Source organism: Squalius cephalus (genome assembly GCF_949319135.1).
Source record: "Squalius cephalus genome assembly, chromosome: 1".
Taxonomy (NCBI): Eukaryota; Metazoa; Chordata; class Actinopteri; order Cypriniformes; family Leuciscidae; genus Squalius; species Squalius cephalus.
The window spans coordinates 63263850-63281646 of NC_137122.1; the positions used below are offsets into that span (position 1 = coordinate 63263850).

The 17797-nt window shown below is 38.7% G+C and overlaps 1 protein-coding gene across 8 annotated transcripts in view; it reads left to right on the forward strand.

The window, feature by feature from the left end:
- LOC307171957 (axin-2) overlaps positions 1-17797 on the forward strand; it is a 238915-nt gene that overhangs the window by 24391 nt on the left and 196727 nt on the right. For all 8 annotated transcript variants that reach the window (XM_079893910.1, XM_079893912.1, XM_079893913.1 and 5 more), the window contains one exon: positions 11014-11100. In XM_079893910.1, coding sequence (XP_079750036.1) covers positions 11014-11100 — 87 coding nt within the window. The remainder of the gene's footprint in view (positions 1-11013; positions 11101-17797) is intronic.

Here is a 17797-nt window from a genome sequence, read left to right on the forward strand (position 1 = left end):
TCTGAAATGATGGGTTCTATCTTTATTTCTCCAATACGTTTCCTGAAAACTGTCTGTAGACTCATTTTGCTACCTTTTCTTGTTGTGGTGGGACACGTTATTATTTCAACGTTAGTAAAAACAGCATTGAAGTTAGCGTTTAGAGATTTAGAGCAATCATCTGATGAATCATGGTCTGTGAGTCACTTCAAAACTCTGATTCTGTGTTTTGTTTGCAGCATCACATAAAAAGATTCTAGTCTCGTGGCATTTTTCCATATAATAAAATATTTTTTGTAAAAACTTACTGTTTGTTGGTGAATATTACTGTTTATTATGTATTAGTGCACTAGTGCATATAAAATCAAACTTCTCTGCATCTATCCATGATACAAGTGCATCTGTCCATCATAAAAGTGCATCTATCCATGATAAAAGTGCATCTATCCATCATAAAAGTGCATATATCCATGATAAAAGTGCATCTATCCATCATAAAAGTGCATCTATCCAATATAAAAGTGCATCTATCCATGATTAAAGTGCATCTATCCATCATAAAAGTGCATCTATCCAAAATAAAAGTGCATCTATCCATCATAAAAGTGCATCTATCCATCATAAAAGTGCATCCATCCATCCATCATAAAAGTGCATCCATCCATCCATCATAAAAGTGCATCTATCCATCATAAAAGTGCATCTATCCATCATAAAAGTGCATCTATCCATCATAAAAGTGCATCTATCAATCATAAAAGTGCATCTATCCATCAAAAAACTCTATTTTTAGTGCAACATAAACCTATTTTAAAGTGTCTCAACATGACATACATCACATACTTTTGGAAATCCAGAGTTTAGTTGATCCTGATAAGCGCTCATTGTCAGTTGTAAACACGATTTGCTTGCTTTTTCCATGAGGGGGTTTGGCATCATCGCGTCTTTGTTTCCAGGACCAGCGTTAAGTAATGCGACAGGCACGTCACCTGGAAATCTTGTTGAATTCAACCAATCAGATGATGACTTTGAAACTCCTAAAGTGTGTTTCCAATTGCCATATTAAGACGTTTATCCAGCGGTTCATGGGTGTGTGACGTCTGAGAATAGGATTACCCAGGGTTAACTATTTCAAGTGTGAAAAGCCCTATTCTGTGGTCTATCCTACGTATTTGACAATCACATTTGATTTTTTTGCATCAACACATTTCAGTTGTATTATTTTCCTTCATAGAGCCAAGCCAGTGATCCGATTGAGATGTCATCAGGAAGCTTTCTGGTGAAAAGTCACCCAGATTTTGACTCTCAAAATAGCTGGAATCACAGACTCGACCCGCAGTGTGGCGCTAAAACGTAGCAGACGTTTTGTGAAAACATTCCCTAAGGAAACGCCGGGCAAAGAAAAGACATAACAGCTGCTCTCGTCTCCTTCGCACCGTCTTTATCTCCTCCTCCTCCTCCCACCCTTCCATCTCTCCTTCTACTCTTCAAAAAGCACTGCGTCTCTGTGAGTTTAACAGGAGTAAAAGCACCAATGTCATTCGCTTCACTGATTCCAGGGAATCTGAAAACCCGGAGGTGTGCGCTCGCCCGCCGCACCCTTTCAGACGAGAGTTTCAGAACGCCACTGATGTAGTTTGACAAACTTTTCTAAAAGCACCAATTGAAGCTTTAAAAAAAGAAAGAAGACAAGAAACGAAAAGAAAAAAGTGCCGCCCACGTTTGCATCTGCGCTGCCGGGATGTGTTTGACTGCGTGGCTTCAATCAGTGCAATCTCCTCCTCTGACAGGTCTCATGTGGTCTCTGAGATTGCACAAGAAGAGCCGTACGCAAAAGCGAGAGCTGTTTCTCAGGGTTGAGTGGAAGTAGGGCAGGTGACTGGAGCAAACTGTGTGTTTTGCTCTTAGAAGATCCCTTCCAGCCTCCAGATAATGCTGTCAGGAGACAAACTTATGCGTTTGGTTTCTATAAATTGTGTCTGGACATTGATTTTAGGGTTTATTCATGAAGCCTGTCAAATCATATGCACTCTTCCGGGGTGTGATCTTCAACTTGGACTACGTCTCAACCAGGGGCATTTCCCCGAAAATTGAATGAGAAAATAAAACAGTACAAAACTAAAACAATGTAGTATCAAATATGACATTAAAAAGTGTCTAAATCATTCTTCTTTTTTTTTCTAAAGTGACACTAGGTAATAAAGTATGACCGCCCTTTGAGTTTTAACAGACCCTAAAGCGTTCGGTGGGGGGGGGGGGGGGGTAATTGAGAATAAAAGGAGTCACATGACAGGAGACAATGTCTCCATTGCGCTATGATTGGCTTGTTATGCTGTTCACGAGGTGAATCTTGTTTTCCTGCACATACCTGAAATTACTTGAAAACTGAGCGTTTTTTAGTGGAAAAATGATCTATCTTATAATGAAAGTGCATTCTGGAATTTAATAGTCGTTTATGTGTCTTGTTTTTATGTGACTTTCAAATGAAAGATTGGTATCAAAGAGCACACCCTGGTTCCTACACGACGACGAAGACTTAACAGAGCAGCCATCAAGTGTTAGACAGTATTCTAGATTATTACGTGAGGAAGTTTTTTGTCCAATAATTAGAATCTTTGTTTTTTTCAGAATTTAGTAGTAGGAAATTACTAGTCATCCAGTTGTTTATATCCGCTATGCATTCCGTTAATTTAGTGAATTGGTAGTTTTCGTTAGGTTTTGAAGAAATATAGAGCTGAGTATCATCAGCATAACAGTGGAAGCTAATTCCATGTTTCCTAATGATATCTCCTAATGGCAGCATGTACAGAGTGAACAGCAACGGTCCTAGTACTGAGCCTTGTGGTACGCCATACTGAACTTGTGATCGATGAGACATCTCTTCATTTACTGCTACAAACTGATAACTGTTAGATAAGTATGATTTAAACCATGCTAGTGCAATTCCACTAATGCCAACATAGTTGTGAGTCTATTTAAAAGACTGTTGTGGTCAGTAGTGTCAAATGCAGCACTAAGATCGAGTAACACCAATAGAGAGATACAACCACGATTGGATGATAAGAGCAAATCATTTGTGACTAAAAGTCATTTATGTGTCTTGTTGTTACAGAGGCCGTCTTCGATTGCACAAGTTAAATTAAGAAAAATCACGCTGCCAAGTCTGCCTAATTATCCATGAACATGTGGGTCAGTTTTTAACAAAGTTCATTTTTGTTTTCATTTGAGGGGAACATTTGGAAATTATACACTGTGCTCAGCTGTAACTGGCCTTTTGTTTAATATGTGTTATGTAAGAGATAATGTGCTAACAGCAACAAAATAAACCCTGACAGGGTGCAACAATATTACAATATTAATATAAGTTCTCTGATTATCTTTTTTCAATGCAATCAATAAATAAAACGTGACACGGTGCCAGTTGCGTTTGTATGAGCACAGTGTTCCCATGGGCAACAGTAAATATGTCTGATTACTAAAGATCAGAATTACCAATTATAGAGAGCCATGTAATAAAGTTATTTATTTAACTATCATGCTTAATTTAAAGATGGTTATTATTCCCTTATTAATAATATCACTGAACAACTTTGCAGTGTAAATTTGCAGTGATTAACTGGCAAAGTACAGCTTTTTACTGAAAAACATTCTCCTGTAGTTTATCTGTAATTGAAATCGAATCGAGAATCGAAATCGAATTGAATTGAGAGCTTGCGAATTGAATTGGAACATCTGAATCGATACGCAGCCCTAGTTTGTGTACGGTATGATTGTGGTCTAATGTTTATGTTTATGTTTATCTTTATTGTCTGTTCAGATTTACTGGTCAGAAATTCATCTTTGACACTGGCTTCAACAACATTCTACAACCACATTACACACCACATAATAAACCACATAATACATACATAATAATTAATAAATACATGATTCAGTTAAATTGATACAATATGTGCATGTTCACAAAAAACAAACCTAATTGAGAATCTGATTTAAAACAGTCACTGCCAGTGGGACAAATGATCTTTTAAAAATGTTCTTTTTGGCATATGGTACGCGTAGCCTACGCCCCGACGGAAGGACCTCAAAACAGAAGTGGAGGGGATGAGTCTGATCTGAATAAACCACAAATGCCCTTTTCTCCAGAAAATGTGAGAATAATTCTTGCAGTGTGCTCTGTTTATGGCCGATAATCTTATTCGCTTCGTTAATTACTCGTGTTAATTTATTCTTCTGTTTCATTGTTAAATTTCCATACCATGAAACAATGTTATAAGTTAAAATGCTTTCAATCATCGATCTATATACGATAGTTAAGATCCTCCTTTCGATGTCGAAGTTACGCAACTTCCTAAGTAGACTTAAACGCTGCCTTGCTTTCTTATGTACATAGTCCACATTATCCTTGAACGAAAGTTTGTCATCAATGATTGTACCTAAATATTTAAAATTTGAGACTTGCTCTATCTTTACACCTTTTATAGCAACTTGTTCGTATGGGAGGCCAACTGTACATTTCTTATTCTGATTCCCACAGCATAGTTCTTTTGTCTTCTCAGTGTTCAACCGTAGATGACTGTTGTCAAACCATTGTACCATACTTTCAATATACTCAAAATAGGTGGGACAGTTCTTGTCTGTTTGGCAAGAAATTAAAACCAGATCATCTGCATATTTGATCAAGGTAAGATCATCCCTGTTACACTGAAGCTCATTGGTATAAACAGAGAAGAGCAAAGGTGATAATACACATCCCTGTGGTAACCCAGAATGTAAGACTATGCAGTCAGATGAAATTCCGTTAACACAGACTCTTTGGGGCCTATTACTTAAAAATGTATCAATCCATAAAATTAACCAGCTGCGTACACCTAAATCTCGCAACCTTTCTTTTAAAATTTGTGGCTGTACAGTATTAAATGCTGATGTAAAATCCATAAAGAACATTCTAACATGAGCATTTGTTTTATCTAAATGATGCTGAGCTTTATGAAGTAAGGTCAGGGAGGCATCAGTGGTGCTCCGATTGCGCTTGTAAGCAAATTGTAATGGGTCAACAGATCCGTTAATTTGAGCTTGAAGTTCGTTGCACAATATGCGCTCCATGCACTTGCACAGGACAGATGTAAGGGCAATTGGGCGAAGGTCCTTAGGATCTCTAAGATACTACAAATGCATTTACATTAAAGTAATTTAGCAGATATTGTTATTTAGAGTAGTTTGCAAAATGTAATAATAAGCATAAAGTGGTTTGGCTCTAAGGGACCGGCTGGAGAGCCAGGTAAAGAGAAGATCTGAAGGGAAACTTTGGCTATAGCATTTATGAAGATTCATCATCACAATTTTAGGTGCTACAAGATCTTGTGCTTGTGTAAATGTTCTCATCAGCCAAACACCCGCAGCTGATGTGCTGTGTATTACGCACTAGACACAAAATAGCTTTTGTGAATCACAGAAGAAGACTCAAGATCCTCTCTGGAGTTGACAAAAGCCTCCTGGGCTGTATTCAAGTTTTTGATGTGTAAATAAATACATTGTTTACGTAGAACACATGAGATGTCTTCATGATTCGGGCTTGAATATGAAATGACACTACGGTATATACTAGGGCAGAGTGATGTGTTAAAAATAGTTTCACAATATTTTCTTCAATTAATATTTTATACAGTTACATTACGTTGTGTCTGCACTCAACCCGATTTCAGTATATCTGCAATTCTGCCCATGTAATGTTGATGTCAATAAAGAACATCTGGCTTTTTAGTGTTTTCATTTTGGTTTTTCTTTATCATGCAATCTCTTCATCAGGAATAATCAGTTTTATCGAATATAGCCAGTATCACACAGCCAATCAGAACAGTGTGTGGGCAGAGTCAGCCAATCAGAACAGCCTGTGGCCGGAGTCAGCCAATCAGAACAGCCTGTGACCGGAGTCAGCCAATCAGAACAGCATGTGGCCGGAGTCAGCCAATCAGAACAGTGTGTGGCCGGAGTCAGCCAATCAGAACAGCATGTGGCCAGAGTCAGCCAATCAGAACAGCGTGTGGGCGGAGTCAGCCAATCAGAACAGTGTGTGGCCGGAGTCAGCCAATCAGAATAGCATGTGGGCGGAGTCAGCCAATCAGAACAGCGTGTGGGCGGCGTCTCATGGCACCAGAGAGTAATCTGGACGGCATTCGCAATAAAATACACAGATCTGCGGTGAATTATCCATTGTTGCTTTTACAGCTACAAAGCTGGAGCACTAAATGATATTCAGAGTCACATTACACGCTTATAACATTAAATAAAGCACATAAACAGTGCCTGAGATTATCATCGCCACACTTTGTGTTTGATGTTCCAGCGCGACGTCGCAGAAAAATAGAGACCGTTTCTAAAATAGAGTCGTCGCGTGTCGCCGTCGCGGCTGGTTAGGACAAACACTCTGATTAACATGGAAAAGAGGCATGTTATGCGTTGTGTGTAGTTAGGACACGGGGTTAGGCTTATGTATGTCTCTGTCAATGGATACACATTCTGGTTTCCCCTAAACTTGTGTTCAATGCGAGGGCCGTATGCTCTAATACAGGGATGGGCAACTTCTGTCCTGGAGGGCCACTGTCCTACAGAGTTTAGCTCCAACCCTGAAAAAATCACCTGCCTGTAATTTTCTAGTAATCCTGAGGACCTTGATTAGCTTGTTCAGGTGTGTTTGATTAGGGTTGGAGCTAAACTCTGTAGGACAGTAGCCCTCCATGACCGAAGTTGTTCATCCCTGCTCTAATATGACCAGTCGTTTACGGCGCCATCGCCCAGGTGTTGATACACGAACAGCACACGTTGCTATCTGTGTTTAACCCAAACTCAGTTTAGCCTCCAGACAGTGTAATGCACTGCATCAGGGGTGTCAAACTCAGTTCCTGGAGGGCCACAGCCCTGCAGAGTTTAGTTTCAACCCTAATTAAACACACCTGATCAGCTAATCAAGTCCTTCAGGCTTATTTGAAAACTGCAGGTGTGTGTGTGTGTGTGTTGAAGCAGGGTTGGAACAAATCTCTGTAGGGCTGTGGCCCTCCAGGAACTGAGTTTGACACCTGTGCACTACATGAACACACAATAGCAAACTGCCATTCAGAAACAATCCACTTCTACTCATTCTACATATTGTTCGTCAATAACACCAGACGCTGAGCGCTTTTTGTTGACAATGTTGCACAATTTTTGCCACCAACTGAGAGGGTTTTCGTCAGCAAGGTTACACTCTAAAAAATGCTGGGTTGTTTCAACCCAAATATGGGTCAAATATGGACAAACTCAACCGCTGCTTCAAAAATTGTATTTAAAAATTGAACCCAACGGCTGGATTTGTCCATATTTGACCCAGATTTGGGTTGAAACAAGAGTGTTTTTTTTAGAGTAGCCATTTCTCAAATTAACAATTCAATTCAGTTTAATTCGAATGCGCAGGGTTTTTTTTTCTTTTTTTTTAATTCGACGAATATTTGAAATTAAATGTTTTATTTGACAGCCTTATTGCTGTTATATATAATGTTAAGATGTTTTTGCAGTGAGTAATTTTCTCACTGACCCAGCATTCACAGAGGAAGCTCAAACGCAATGGAAAGTTTCCCAAGACATTGATCAAGCATCAGTGACCATTCCAGTTGAGTTGGTTTTTCCTGTACTAGAACCGGCCTGTGGCTAGCCTGTGTAGCAGACGTGTGGATCTCACACACACACACACTTTTACTCTGGCCGTACAGTGCCCTGCAGCGGATCTGATAAGTCAGTAGATCGTGTCCCACGCTGGTGGCAGACGTTGAAAGCCCTGATCCGCAGTCAGCCGGAGGCTTGGGAGGCTCACACAGAAATCCTGCTCATGCCACATCAAAATATGCTTCCCAAAATACATGAGAAGAAAGACACCGCTTCAGGAATGACCGGCGGCCATAGTGACGAAAGTTTCAGCACTTATAAGCGGAAGTGTGTGCTCACACCTCTCTACTGTGTGTGTGTGTGCTTGGGTTGAAGAGCGTGTTCTGACTGGCCGGTTCACAAAAATGTTGAACTTTCGATCTCAGAAATCTTGTGGCACATTAAAAGCCTGAGGTTGCTCTGGGTGAGGGAAGTTAATTAGCGTCTGCTTGCTTAAGTACAGGTGATAATCAAAAACCAGTTGGAAAAAACAAAACAAAACTTGTATTTTAAATTGGTCCTCAATCATAAATTCATCTCCTTGTGATTCCCATGCTTGTGTTGCTCTGAGCAAAGTCATTGGGTGCATCTACTGTTAAACTGTCTTTGAAGTACAAATCAACTGTGAATGAAAGCTTGTTTCCACCACAGAATAAAAAAAAAAAAAGGTAACTGCAACATTTTATCTCACAATTGCGAGTTTATATACAGAATTACGTGATATAAAGTCGCAATTGTGTAATAAAGTCAGAATTACGTGATATAAATTTGCAATTGTGTTATAAAGTCAGAATTGTGAGATAAAAACTCGTTATAAAGTCAGAATTACGTGATATAAAGTTGCAATTGTGAGTTATAAAGTCAGAATTGTGAGATATAAACACAATTGTGTTATAAAGTCAGAATTACGTGATATAAATTTGCAATTGTGAGTTATAAAGTCAGAATTGTGAGATATAAACACAATTGTGAGTTATAAAGTCAGAATTGTGAGATATAAACACAATTGTGTTATAAAGTCAGAATTACGTGATATAAATTTGCAATTGTGTGTTATAAAGTCAGAATTGTGAGATATAAACACAATTGTGAGTTATAAAGTCAGAATTGTGAGATATAAACACACAATTGTGTTATAAAGTCAGAATTACGTGATATAAATTTGCAATTGTGTTATAAAGTCAGAATTGTGAGATATAAACACACAATTGTGTTATAAAGTCAGAATTGTGAGATAAAAACTCGTTATAAAGTCAGAATTACGTGATATAAATTTGCAATTGTGAGTTATAAAGTCAGAATTACTTGATATAAATTTGCAATTGTGTGTTATAAAGTCAGAATTGTGAGATATAAACACACAATTGTGTTATAAAGTCAGAATTATGTGATATAAATTTGCAATTGTGAGTTATAAAGTCAGAATTACGTGATATAAATTTGCAATTGTGTGTTATAAAGTCAGAATTGTGAGATAAAAACTCGTTATAAAGTCAGAATTACGTGATATAAACTTGCAATTGTGAGTTATAAAGTCAGAATTACGTGATATAAAGTTGAAATTGCATGTTATAAAGTCAGAAGTTTTTTTCTCAGAATTGCATGTTTATATCTCACAATTCTGACTTTATATCTCGATTTTTATTGTGAGATAAAAAGTCGCAATTATCTTTTGAAATGTTTTTTGCTGTGGAGGAAACAAGCCTCCATAACTGTCATCATTATGTATGTAGTAATGTTTTTATCTTCCTCTATCTGCTGTTTCCTGTCCTGTGTTGATCATCGGTGTCCTTCTCTTTCCTAATGTCTCAAAGCGCAGTACATGTGGCTTTGAGTTTGCTTTGAACTGTCTTAACTGACTTTCAGTGAGCGATGTTAAAAGCAGAGAGGCTGGAGGTGTTGTTTCTCTGTGGGTGTGGAGGAAACCCAACATTGTAATTCAGACGTTTCTAAGCTGTGGCTTTTCGTACATTGGTCATATCATGAAAAACATTCCTTTTGAAATACGTTTTGCATGTTTTTCTTTAATTAATTTGATGTGCTGTGTAGACATTATGGTTAAAACCATTTAACTGTTTTTCAGATAAAAGACTTCCTGTATCATAAATCAATGAGCGTTTGCTTAAAAACAATGAAAAAGACCATAATTCATCTAAGTTTCAAAAAGGCCACCACAGATAAAACATGGGAACAACCATAACAAACATCACTGCTTATAAGTAGCACTTCCTAAAACTTTCTAGAACTGTTTTGAAACTTTCTGGATTTTTGGTATACATATAAAGTATATAACACATATATATATATAGGAGAGAGGGAGCTTTATGAGCAAACAACTCAACTTGATACTTTTTGATATTTGTTTCAGTAGCAATATATAATGCAGAATACCACTTCATATACCAATTTCTTGGAGCACAAATCAAAGGCAGAATAGTGGAAATTTTCATAGAAGTCACAAAATTATGGACCATTTTTTATCTGGGGTGACAATTTTTTTAATCTTCAGAGCCTTTTTCCTTGTTTTTAATCAAAAGTTCATCGATTTATGATACAGGAAATCTTTTATTTTAAAAATAGTCAAGAAGTTATAAACCTAGTACTAGACATACTTTAATATTTACGCTTTCCTCTCCAGTCATCTCAGGACGTTTACTAAAGCAAAACCACCAAAAGGGATGGTTTAGAAATCATTATAGTTATGAAATCCCTGCACTGAGTTAACATATGACCTATCAGCATCTATTCTGTGTTGAGCTTGACCTGTCCTGATGAATCTCATTGTGTACTACACCGTTATGAGGAGGCTAGCCAATCATTTACATATAGAAGACTGTTGAATTTAAAGTCCCCCTGAGGTGAAAATCCAGCTTTAATGTTGTTTATATGTCTAGTATGTGGTGTTTTTAATATGCTTTAAGACAAACTCATGTGTAAATTCATAAGTCGACAGCATTGCTGAGTATTTCCTCCTTAAAACTGCAGTGAACCAAAGACAGTCTCAAAAACACACTTTGAAATCGCTGGTGTTTCTGACGTCACAAACTACCTTGTAACCAATCAGATCAACGTGTGATTGTCAACCAGTGGATCTCTGAGCTGAGTGAGTGAGCGAGTGGAGGCGGGGCTCATTTGCATATTCATAGAACCGCCAATACTAAATGAGGCAAGGGTGTCGAGTTACATTCAAGATATTTTAAGGCATGAAGAAATCAATATGTCACTTTGGTGATCAAAGATGACTTTTTAAGGGATACAATTATTGACTACACAGGGACTTTAATGGTCAGAAAGAGTGAAAAATGGTTTACATTTGTCACACTAAATTGTGTCATTTGATCTGTTTCTCATTTGTAGGTTGAGCTGAGGACTAAAGTCTTGGAGGCCAAACATCAGGAGGATACACTGAGGATCCAGCAGAAACATGATGCCGAGATTCAGAAGGTGAACGACACAGAAACTGCTTTGTTAATCGATTACCTGTCAAAGATTTCTTAAAATACTTAAAGGGTACATAACATGCACAGTTTCACCTAATCTCATGTTAATCTTGAGTACCTATAGAGTAGTAGTGCATCCTTAATATCTCAAAAAAGTGTTTCGTTTTATTATATTTATAAAAGAAAAATACAGCTTTCCGATTCTCTCCGGAAAAAGCCGAGGTCCTGGAGGCGGAGCTATAGAGTCAAGCGGTAGTTCTTGATTTCCAGCAAAAGACAGAAATCTGATCCAGTTGTACTTACATGACTGGGGTCTTTTATCACTGGGACCACTCCACGTTTTAATAGCAAACGATTTGCAAATCCAGCGTCGACCTGAGCCTTGTTAATAAAACATTCGTCACTGAAACGACCAGAACACACAACCGCACTTCCTACACTCCGTTGCTGCCCCGGAAAAACAAACTGCATCCACTGTTCCTGTAACACTGGGTTCTTTGGAAAACTGAACACGGTAAGCTTTCCCTCACATCCAAATACACACTTTTTTGGAGACATTCTTGAACAAATCCTATGCAGCGCTGCCGATGATTTCCTGTTGAAGCGCGTTGATGTGCGCGGTCTCGCTCTCCTCTGGTCGACGTGTGCGCGGGCGAGCTTTTCCGGGAGAAATGCTCATATAAGGAGTTGCACTCTGATCTACGTCATTAGATCCACGATCTAAAAAAAAACCAGCCGAAACTTGTACCAACCCGGAAGTAAGATTTTCGGCACAGAAATTCTCCGTTATTCGTCCAAAATATTTTTTTTAAACTTTGCCCATGTTTAGCATGAGAATCCATCTCTTTAACACTGTAAACAACTCTGAATACATGAAACACCATTGTACCCCCCCTTTAATTCTCTCATCAATTACTCACTGTCATGCCATGCCAGATGTACATGACATTCTTTCTTCAGATGAACACAAATAATCCATCTCTGTGAGTCCATATAATCATAAAAAAGTCCCAAAAAATGGACAGAATTTGAAAGCTGAGACTTTTCATATCAAAAGTAATAAAGCACAAAGTTATTGCGATTTATTGGACAAACATTCAACTTTCTCTTAAATAAATACACACATAATCTAGCCTATATTGTCCTGTAAATTCTTCTATTGACAAAAACAGAGCCTATTATCATAGAGCCCTACTATCATTAAAATATGAACATTAAAATGACGGGTATTAATAGATTATGACAGAATTTTTACGAGCCTGTGTCAAAATAATGGAGATTGGGGAAGTCTAACGCGACCTCTGAATTAACAACTTGTATTCATTAGAACCACAATCCATGTTTTAAACTCAAAGTCCATCTCAGTTTGCTTAATGCACGAGATTTCTTTATTAACAATAAATAAATCTGCTGTTAATGGGGGCAGAAAAAGAGTAAATGACAAGTATGTTGATGATACACAGATTGACTGCTCACATCTCGCAGGTTAGACTCTGCAAACATCCCATTTAAGTTTCATTGTTGTGGTGATACTGTTTTTCAAAACCAATATCAAGCCAGAGTTGCACCAACAATCAAACAGGTATTATAATATATTTCTGAAACTTAAAAACTGGCATTGAGACTTCCACCTTTACTGTGTGTTTCAATCATTCCCAGTGGCATCACACCTCGAAATCCTGCTTCAGCAAAGCCTATTAAATGAACTAGGTTTACAGATGTCACCAGCATTTATAAGCCGTAGCATGATTCTTGGCAGACCGTTGTCTTTCATGTCATCCCTAAAAGCCCATCGGCCCCTGGCCCTCGTCCTCGACACTCTGTTACGACTGCAGGTGTCCGAGAGAGCTCTTTAAGGAGACGATGGGAAAATTGTGCGTGTCCCTAAATGTTCCAGGAACTTCCCTTTAACCTCCTCTTTCCCTCGCTCTTGGCTGCAAGCTTTCATCTTTCACAGGCCACCGTCTCACTGGATGATGAGCTTAGCAACAGAGTGCACTTCTGATGGACAAAAAGCAGGATAAATAATCCACTGATGGCTGAGCCGGATTTTCACAGAGAGAAAATAATAACTTTTGGGAGGCATTTTTGGTTTGAACCAAGTTGCATCTGTGTTTGAAGGGAAGACCAGCTCTGAAACGCTGCTTTCGCCAGCATTTCTTTCCTGAACACTGTTGTATTAGGCCTTATGAGAGACCATAACCCCCAACCTCAGAGAGTACGTCTGTATATAAGAGCTCTTGTTGATGAGGACTGCTCTTGTTTGGCAGGATAAATAATCCACTGATGATGGGCTCGCTGACTTTTCAGAGGGAGAAAATGATAACATTTGGGAGGCGTGTTTGGTTTGAACCAAGTTGCATCTGTGTTTAAAGGAAAAACCAGCTCTTTCGCCTGCTATTCCCAACCTTTCTTCACTGAACACTGTTGTATTGACCTTATTCAGTGCGGCGCCATGAAAGTGAGGCTGTGAGGGATAGACTTACCATGTTTTCAATGGCATCCGCTGTAAAAAAGCTGTATAAAACTCATATTGCTCGTATTGACGTCTACTATATTGAAAGATATGTTGCAGAGTTTCATCAGCAGAACAATCAAAAAACAGTTTAATGTTCTAACCATGAAATATTTTTTGGAATAAGTTTTTATTACATGAAATAACTTCAATCATACAAATTAAAAAAGATTTTTGAAAAAATATATTTTGGGGGGCAATTAGGAAAACTGCGCCATATTGCAATGCTGCACCACAATGGAAAATGGTCAAATAAGTCGTTTTTCTATAAAATTTTGATTTTCTTTTCTATTTAATTGCACATTTCTTTTAGAAATTGATAGATTTATATACTTGAAACTCATGCAAACCAAAAATAAGTAGATCCCTACCATTTAATCCCTATCATTCCCAATCATTTGGCTAACTCATCCTCACTCTCATCACATTGAAGAGCTAACTCTGCACTTTTGCTCTTTCCGTAACATTTCTGTCGCGTTATTCATTTTCTGAAATAAATACAACTAAATACTTGAAATAAATACATATCTGCAATCATATTGTTGTTGCTGCTATCTATAAAAAATAAAATAAAAATCCCAATGGGGAAATACATTACTGCAATTCCACTGTGGTACAGCGTTGCCATATGGAAACATTGATATTTTCTCAATTTACAGTAAAACTATGTTACACAAAGTTGATTTATGAATACAAATATCTAAGTTACTTATCAAAGATGCTGCAAAAAATCCCACTTGAGAAGAGATGTTTAGAAATGAGGTTATAAAAGAGCATTTTCTGGAGCTCTTCAACAGGTGGGATGGTGATCGTGGGAAAGAGAGTTTTTAGAGGGACGTTCAAATGTCATGTGACTTAAAAACAGCACATCATTGGCTACCTTAAGGCCTGCCCTTTGAATTCCCATCGTGAAATATATTGTATTTTTTTCTGAATAACAAGGAAATTTGTAGAAATTAATTGTTGCCATATGGCAACGTCATACCATAGAGGGTTAAATAACATTTCAACTCACTTTCATTCCCGTTAAAAATCAAAGATGGCGCTGCTGTGAATAAGGTCTATTAGGCCTCATGAGAGACCATCACCCCCAACCTCAGAGAGTGCTTCTGTAAATATGCGCTCTTGTTGATGAGGACTACTCTTGTTTAGTTTCTCCAGTGTGCACTGGGAGCGAAGTAGCCTCAATGGCTTCCTCTGGATCTTGAACTCATTAATTCACCAATTCTTTGTGCTCAACGTTACATGAACTCTTGGTCTGTCGTTGTGTCCGCTTTGCTCTTAATGAGCGCTGTTGTTTGGTTCTGAAAGACTCTGTTCTGAGAATGTCAATATTTGCTCAGGTGCATCTTTCTTTGAAGACCCTATAAACACCACACACACACACACACACATGCAGTGTTGTGCAGAGCTGTCCGTTGGTGGGCCCGCTTTCGTGTGCCCTGTCATGTCCTCGGAGCCGTTGATCTCCATAGGGTCCTTTGAGATTTACAGACCCCTGGTTGTGACGCTGTTGTCCACCCTCACTGAGACAATGGCCGACAGTCTTTGAACTCCCACTCGGACACAGGCGGCTTGCAGAAGGTCAGGCCATCAAAGGAGTTACAGCGGTCCCAACAAACGGCCAAACCGCATCAGATAAAACACATTTCTGAAATGCCCCACCTTGAGCCCAGGCATCTTATCACCCACAGCTCAAGACTGGGAACAAGCCCAGCAGATCTGCTGTTTATTTGGAGCTCGCTAAATACGGGTTACACTTGGCTCCGTCCCGCCCCGCCACAAAGGATTTCTGAATTCCTTGGGTTCATCAAAAGCCCACACTGTGTCGCACAATGGGCGGATTGTTGAGGACTCGCAGAACCGGTCCGTTGGAGTCTGGGAGCCCACCGTAGAGGTCTTTGAGAGATGAGGGACAAGGTCATGAGTGAGTTCCTCAGAGCTGAGGCTCGAGTCCTCTCAGAAACTGGCAGCGCTCATTCATGCTTCAGAGAGCCTGGAATGTTAACACTCAACGTGCTCCTGAGACGCATCAAAAAGAATACGTAACACTGTTTTCAGTGGAAAGATCACTCCGTTTCCTTTTATCCATTTTTTTTCCTTTTTTTTTTTACTCCAGAGAACACAGAACTTCAATAAGTGACTTTTGCATGTCTGTTTTGCATATTCATATGGTCTCTTTTGCTGTTAAACATGCTTGTGAGTAGTGGTGGAGATTTTGATTCATCCAAAGTGACTCTTTTGAACCAAAAAGAATCATTCAGAATATTCCACTGGTTCGTTTAGTTGACCCCCTTTGTAGTTTGCATAAATTACACCAGTTAAATTAGTGTGTTTTTGTGTATTATGAGTGAGTTGTTGAATCATTTACTCAATAGATTCATTCAGAATCATTAATGACAAAAATAGCCCTTTAAGGTCTTGGATTCTCTGAACTGATGACCTGAATCAGGTGTGTTTTATTAGAGAGACATATAAGAAGTGCACTGGTCTAATTAAAGGAGTAGTTCACTTCAGAATTAAAATGTCCTGATAATTTACTCTCCCTCACGTCATCCAAGATGTTCATGTCTTTCTTTCTTCAGTCAGACAGAAATGAAGGTTTTTGAGGAAAACATTCCAGGATGTTTCTCCATATAGTGTCTTCAATGGGGTCCAACGGGTTGAAGGTCCAAATGTGAGTTTCAGTGCAGCTTCAAAGTCTCGACACGATCCCTCACATTTGGACCTTCAACCCGTTGGACCCCATTGAAGTCACTACATGGAGAAAAATCCTGGAATGTTTTCCTCAAAAACCTTAATTTCTTTCTGACTGAAGAAAGAAAGACATGAACATCTTGGATGACGTGGGGGAGAGTAAATGATCAGGAAATTTTAATTCTGAAGTGAACTAATCCTTTAAATGTATTAGTACAATTCTTATGTAAAAGTCATTTTTACACAGCCATAAAATGGACTATTCCTTCTTCCCTCATTTCTCTCATTGTTGACGAGTGATTCACATACTGAACTGAATGATCAAATGCCCCGTTTCATTCAGTCACTGTTGGTCAGCAGATCCCTGTTCACAAATGAAATACCTTGTTCATTCAGCACATTCACAAATGCCATGTCCCAGTTTGTTTAGTTTGTCCGTGAACAAGTGCCAGTCCATTCAGGACTGCTTCAAGTCATTCAGACTCTAAAACCATAGACTTGTTCAGCGAAGGGCGTATACATTCAGCAGGTCCAACAGTTGATATGCTATTCATATGCTAATGTATGCTAATGACATGCTATTTGCTCATGGTATACCCAGAGAGAAGCAACCAAAGCCAAAGGGAGAGACTTCAGCGAGCGGAAAAAAAAATATGTCAGTGCACAGAAGTGAATGATTTGTTTGGTTCACAACCAAAACACTACAACTTGTCAGTGGGGTCATGGGTGCGTCTCCTGGAGTGGTCTTCCTTCCCAGAGCATAATGTGAGATTCATACGGGTTTGTCATCCGCTGCTTTAAGCTTATGCTACTGTTACAGATAATATACTTAAGCAAAAAGCCTTTGCTGAAGAAAGGGCCAAAAATGGGGATCTTGCCCCCCCATCCGCTAAATGTCGGCTTCAAAGCAGCAAATTCCAGCATTCAGTGACGCAGGAGAGGGCGAGTTCCTTCATGGTCATGCTTGTGAATAAGAACATTATCCTCTGTAATCTGCAGCCAGCATTAGCTTGTCATATGGAAGCACCACAAACCTCTATTTAAACTCTGTTCCCACTGAAATGTATTTATGGCTCTTAGATTAGCTGGAAAGTCTGGAACATAAACATTCTGTCATCTGTCGTCTCAGTGTCACGAATTCTGCTTGTTTGTAGTGTTGTTCTGCTAATGCAAGTATCACTATTGCTATTGCTCATGCTTAGAGTTAGTGAATCTGAACAAACATCTAAAGGCTATGACACATCAAAACAACATCAAAAAAACGACTGCAGACGAAAGCTGACTAAGTTGTCGCTTGAACACACCACAAAGACAACAGCTAAAGGCCAACTAGGTTTGAGATGAAATAACTCTCCATACCACCAGGTGGCAGTAGTATATATTCGTCATTCAAAAATGAAACTAGGACTGCGAATATACAAATCGTAAACAAAGCTTACGATTTTGAATATGAATCATATTGATCAATTGGTCTTCACTTGCTTCATTC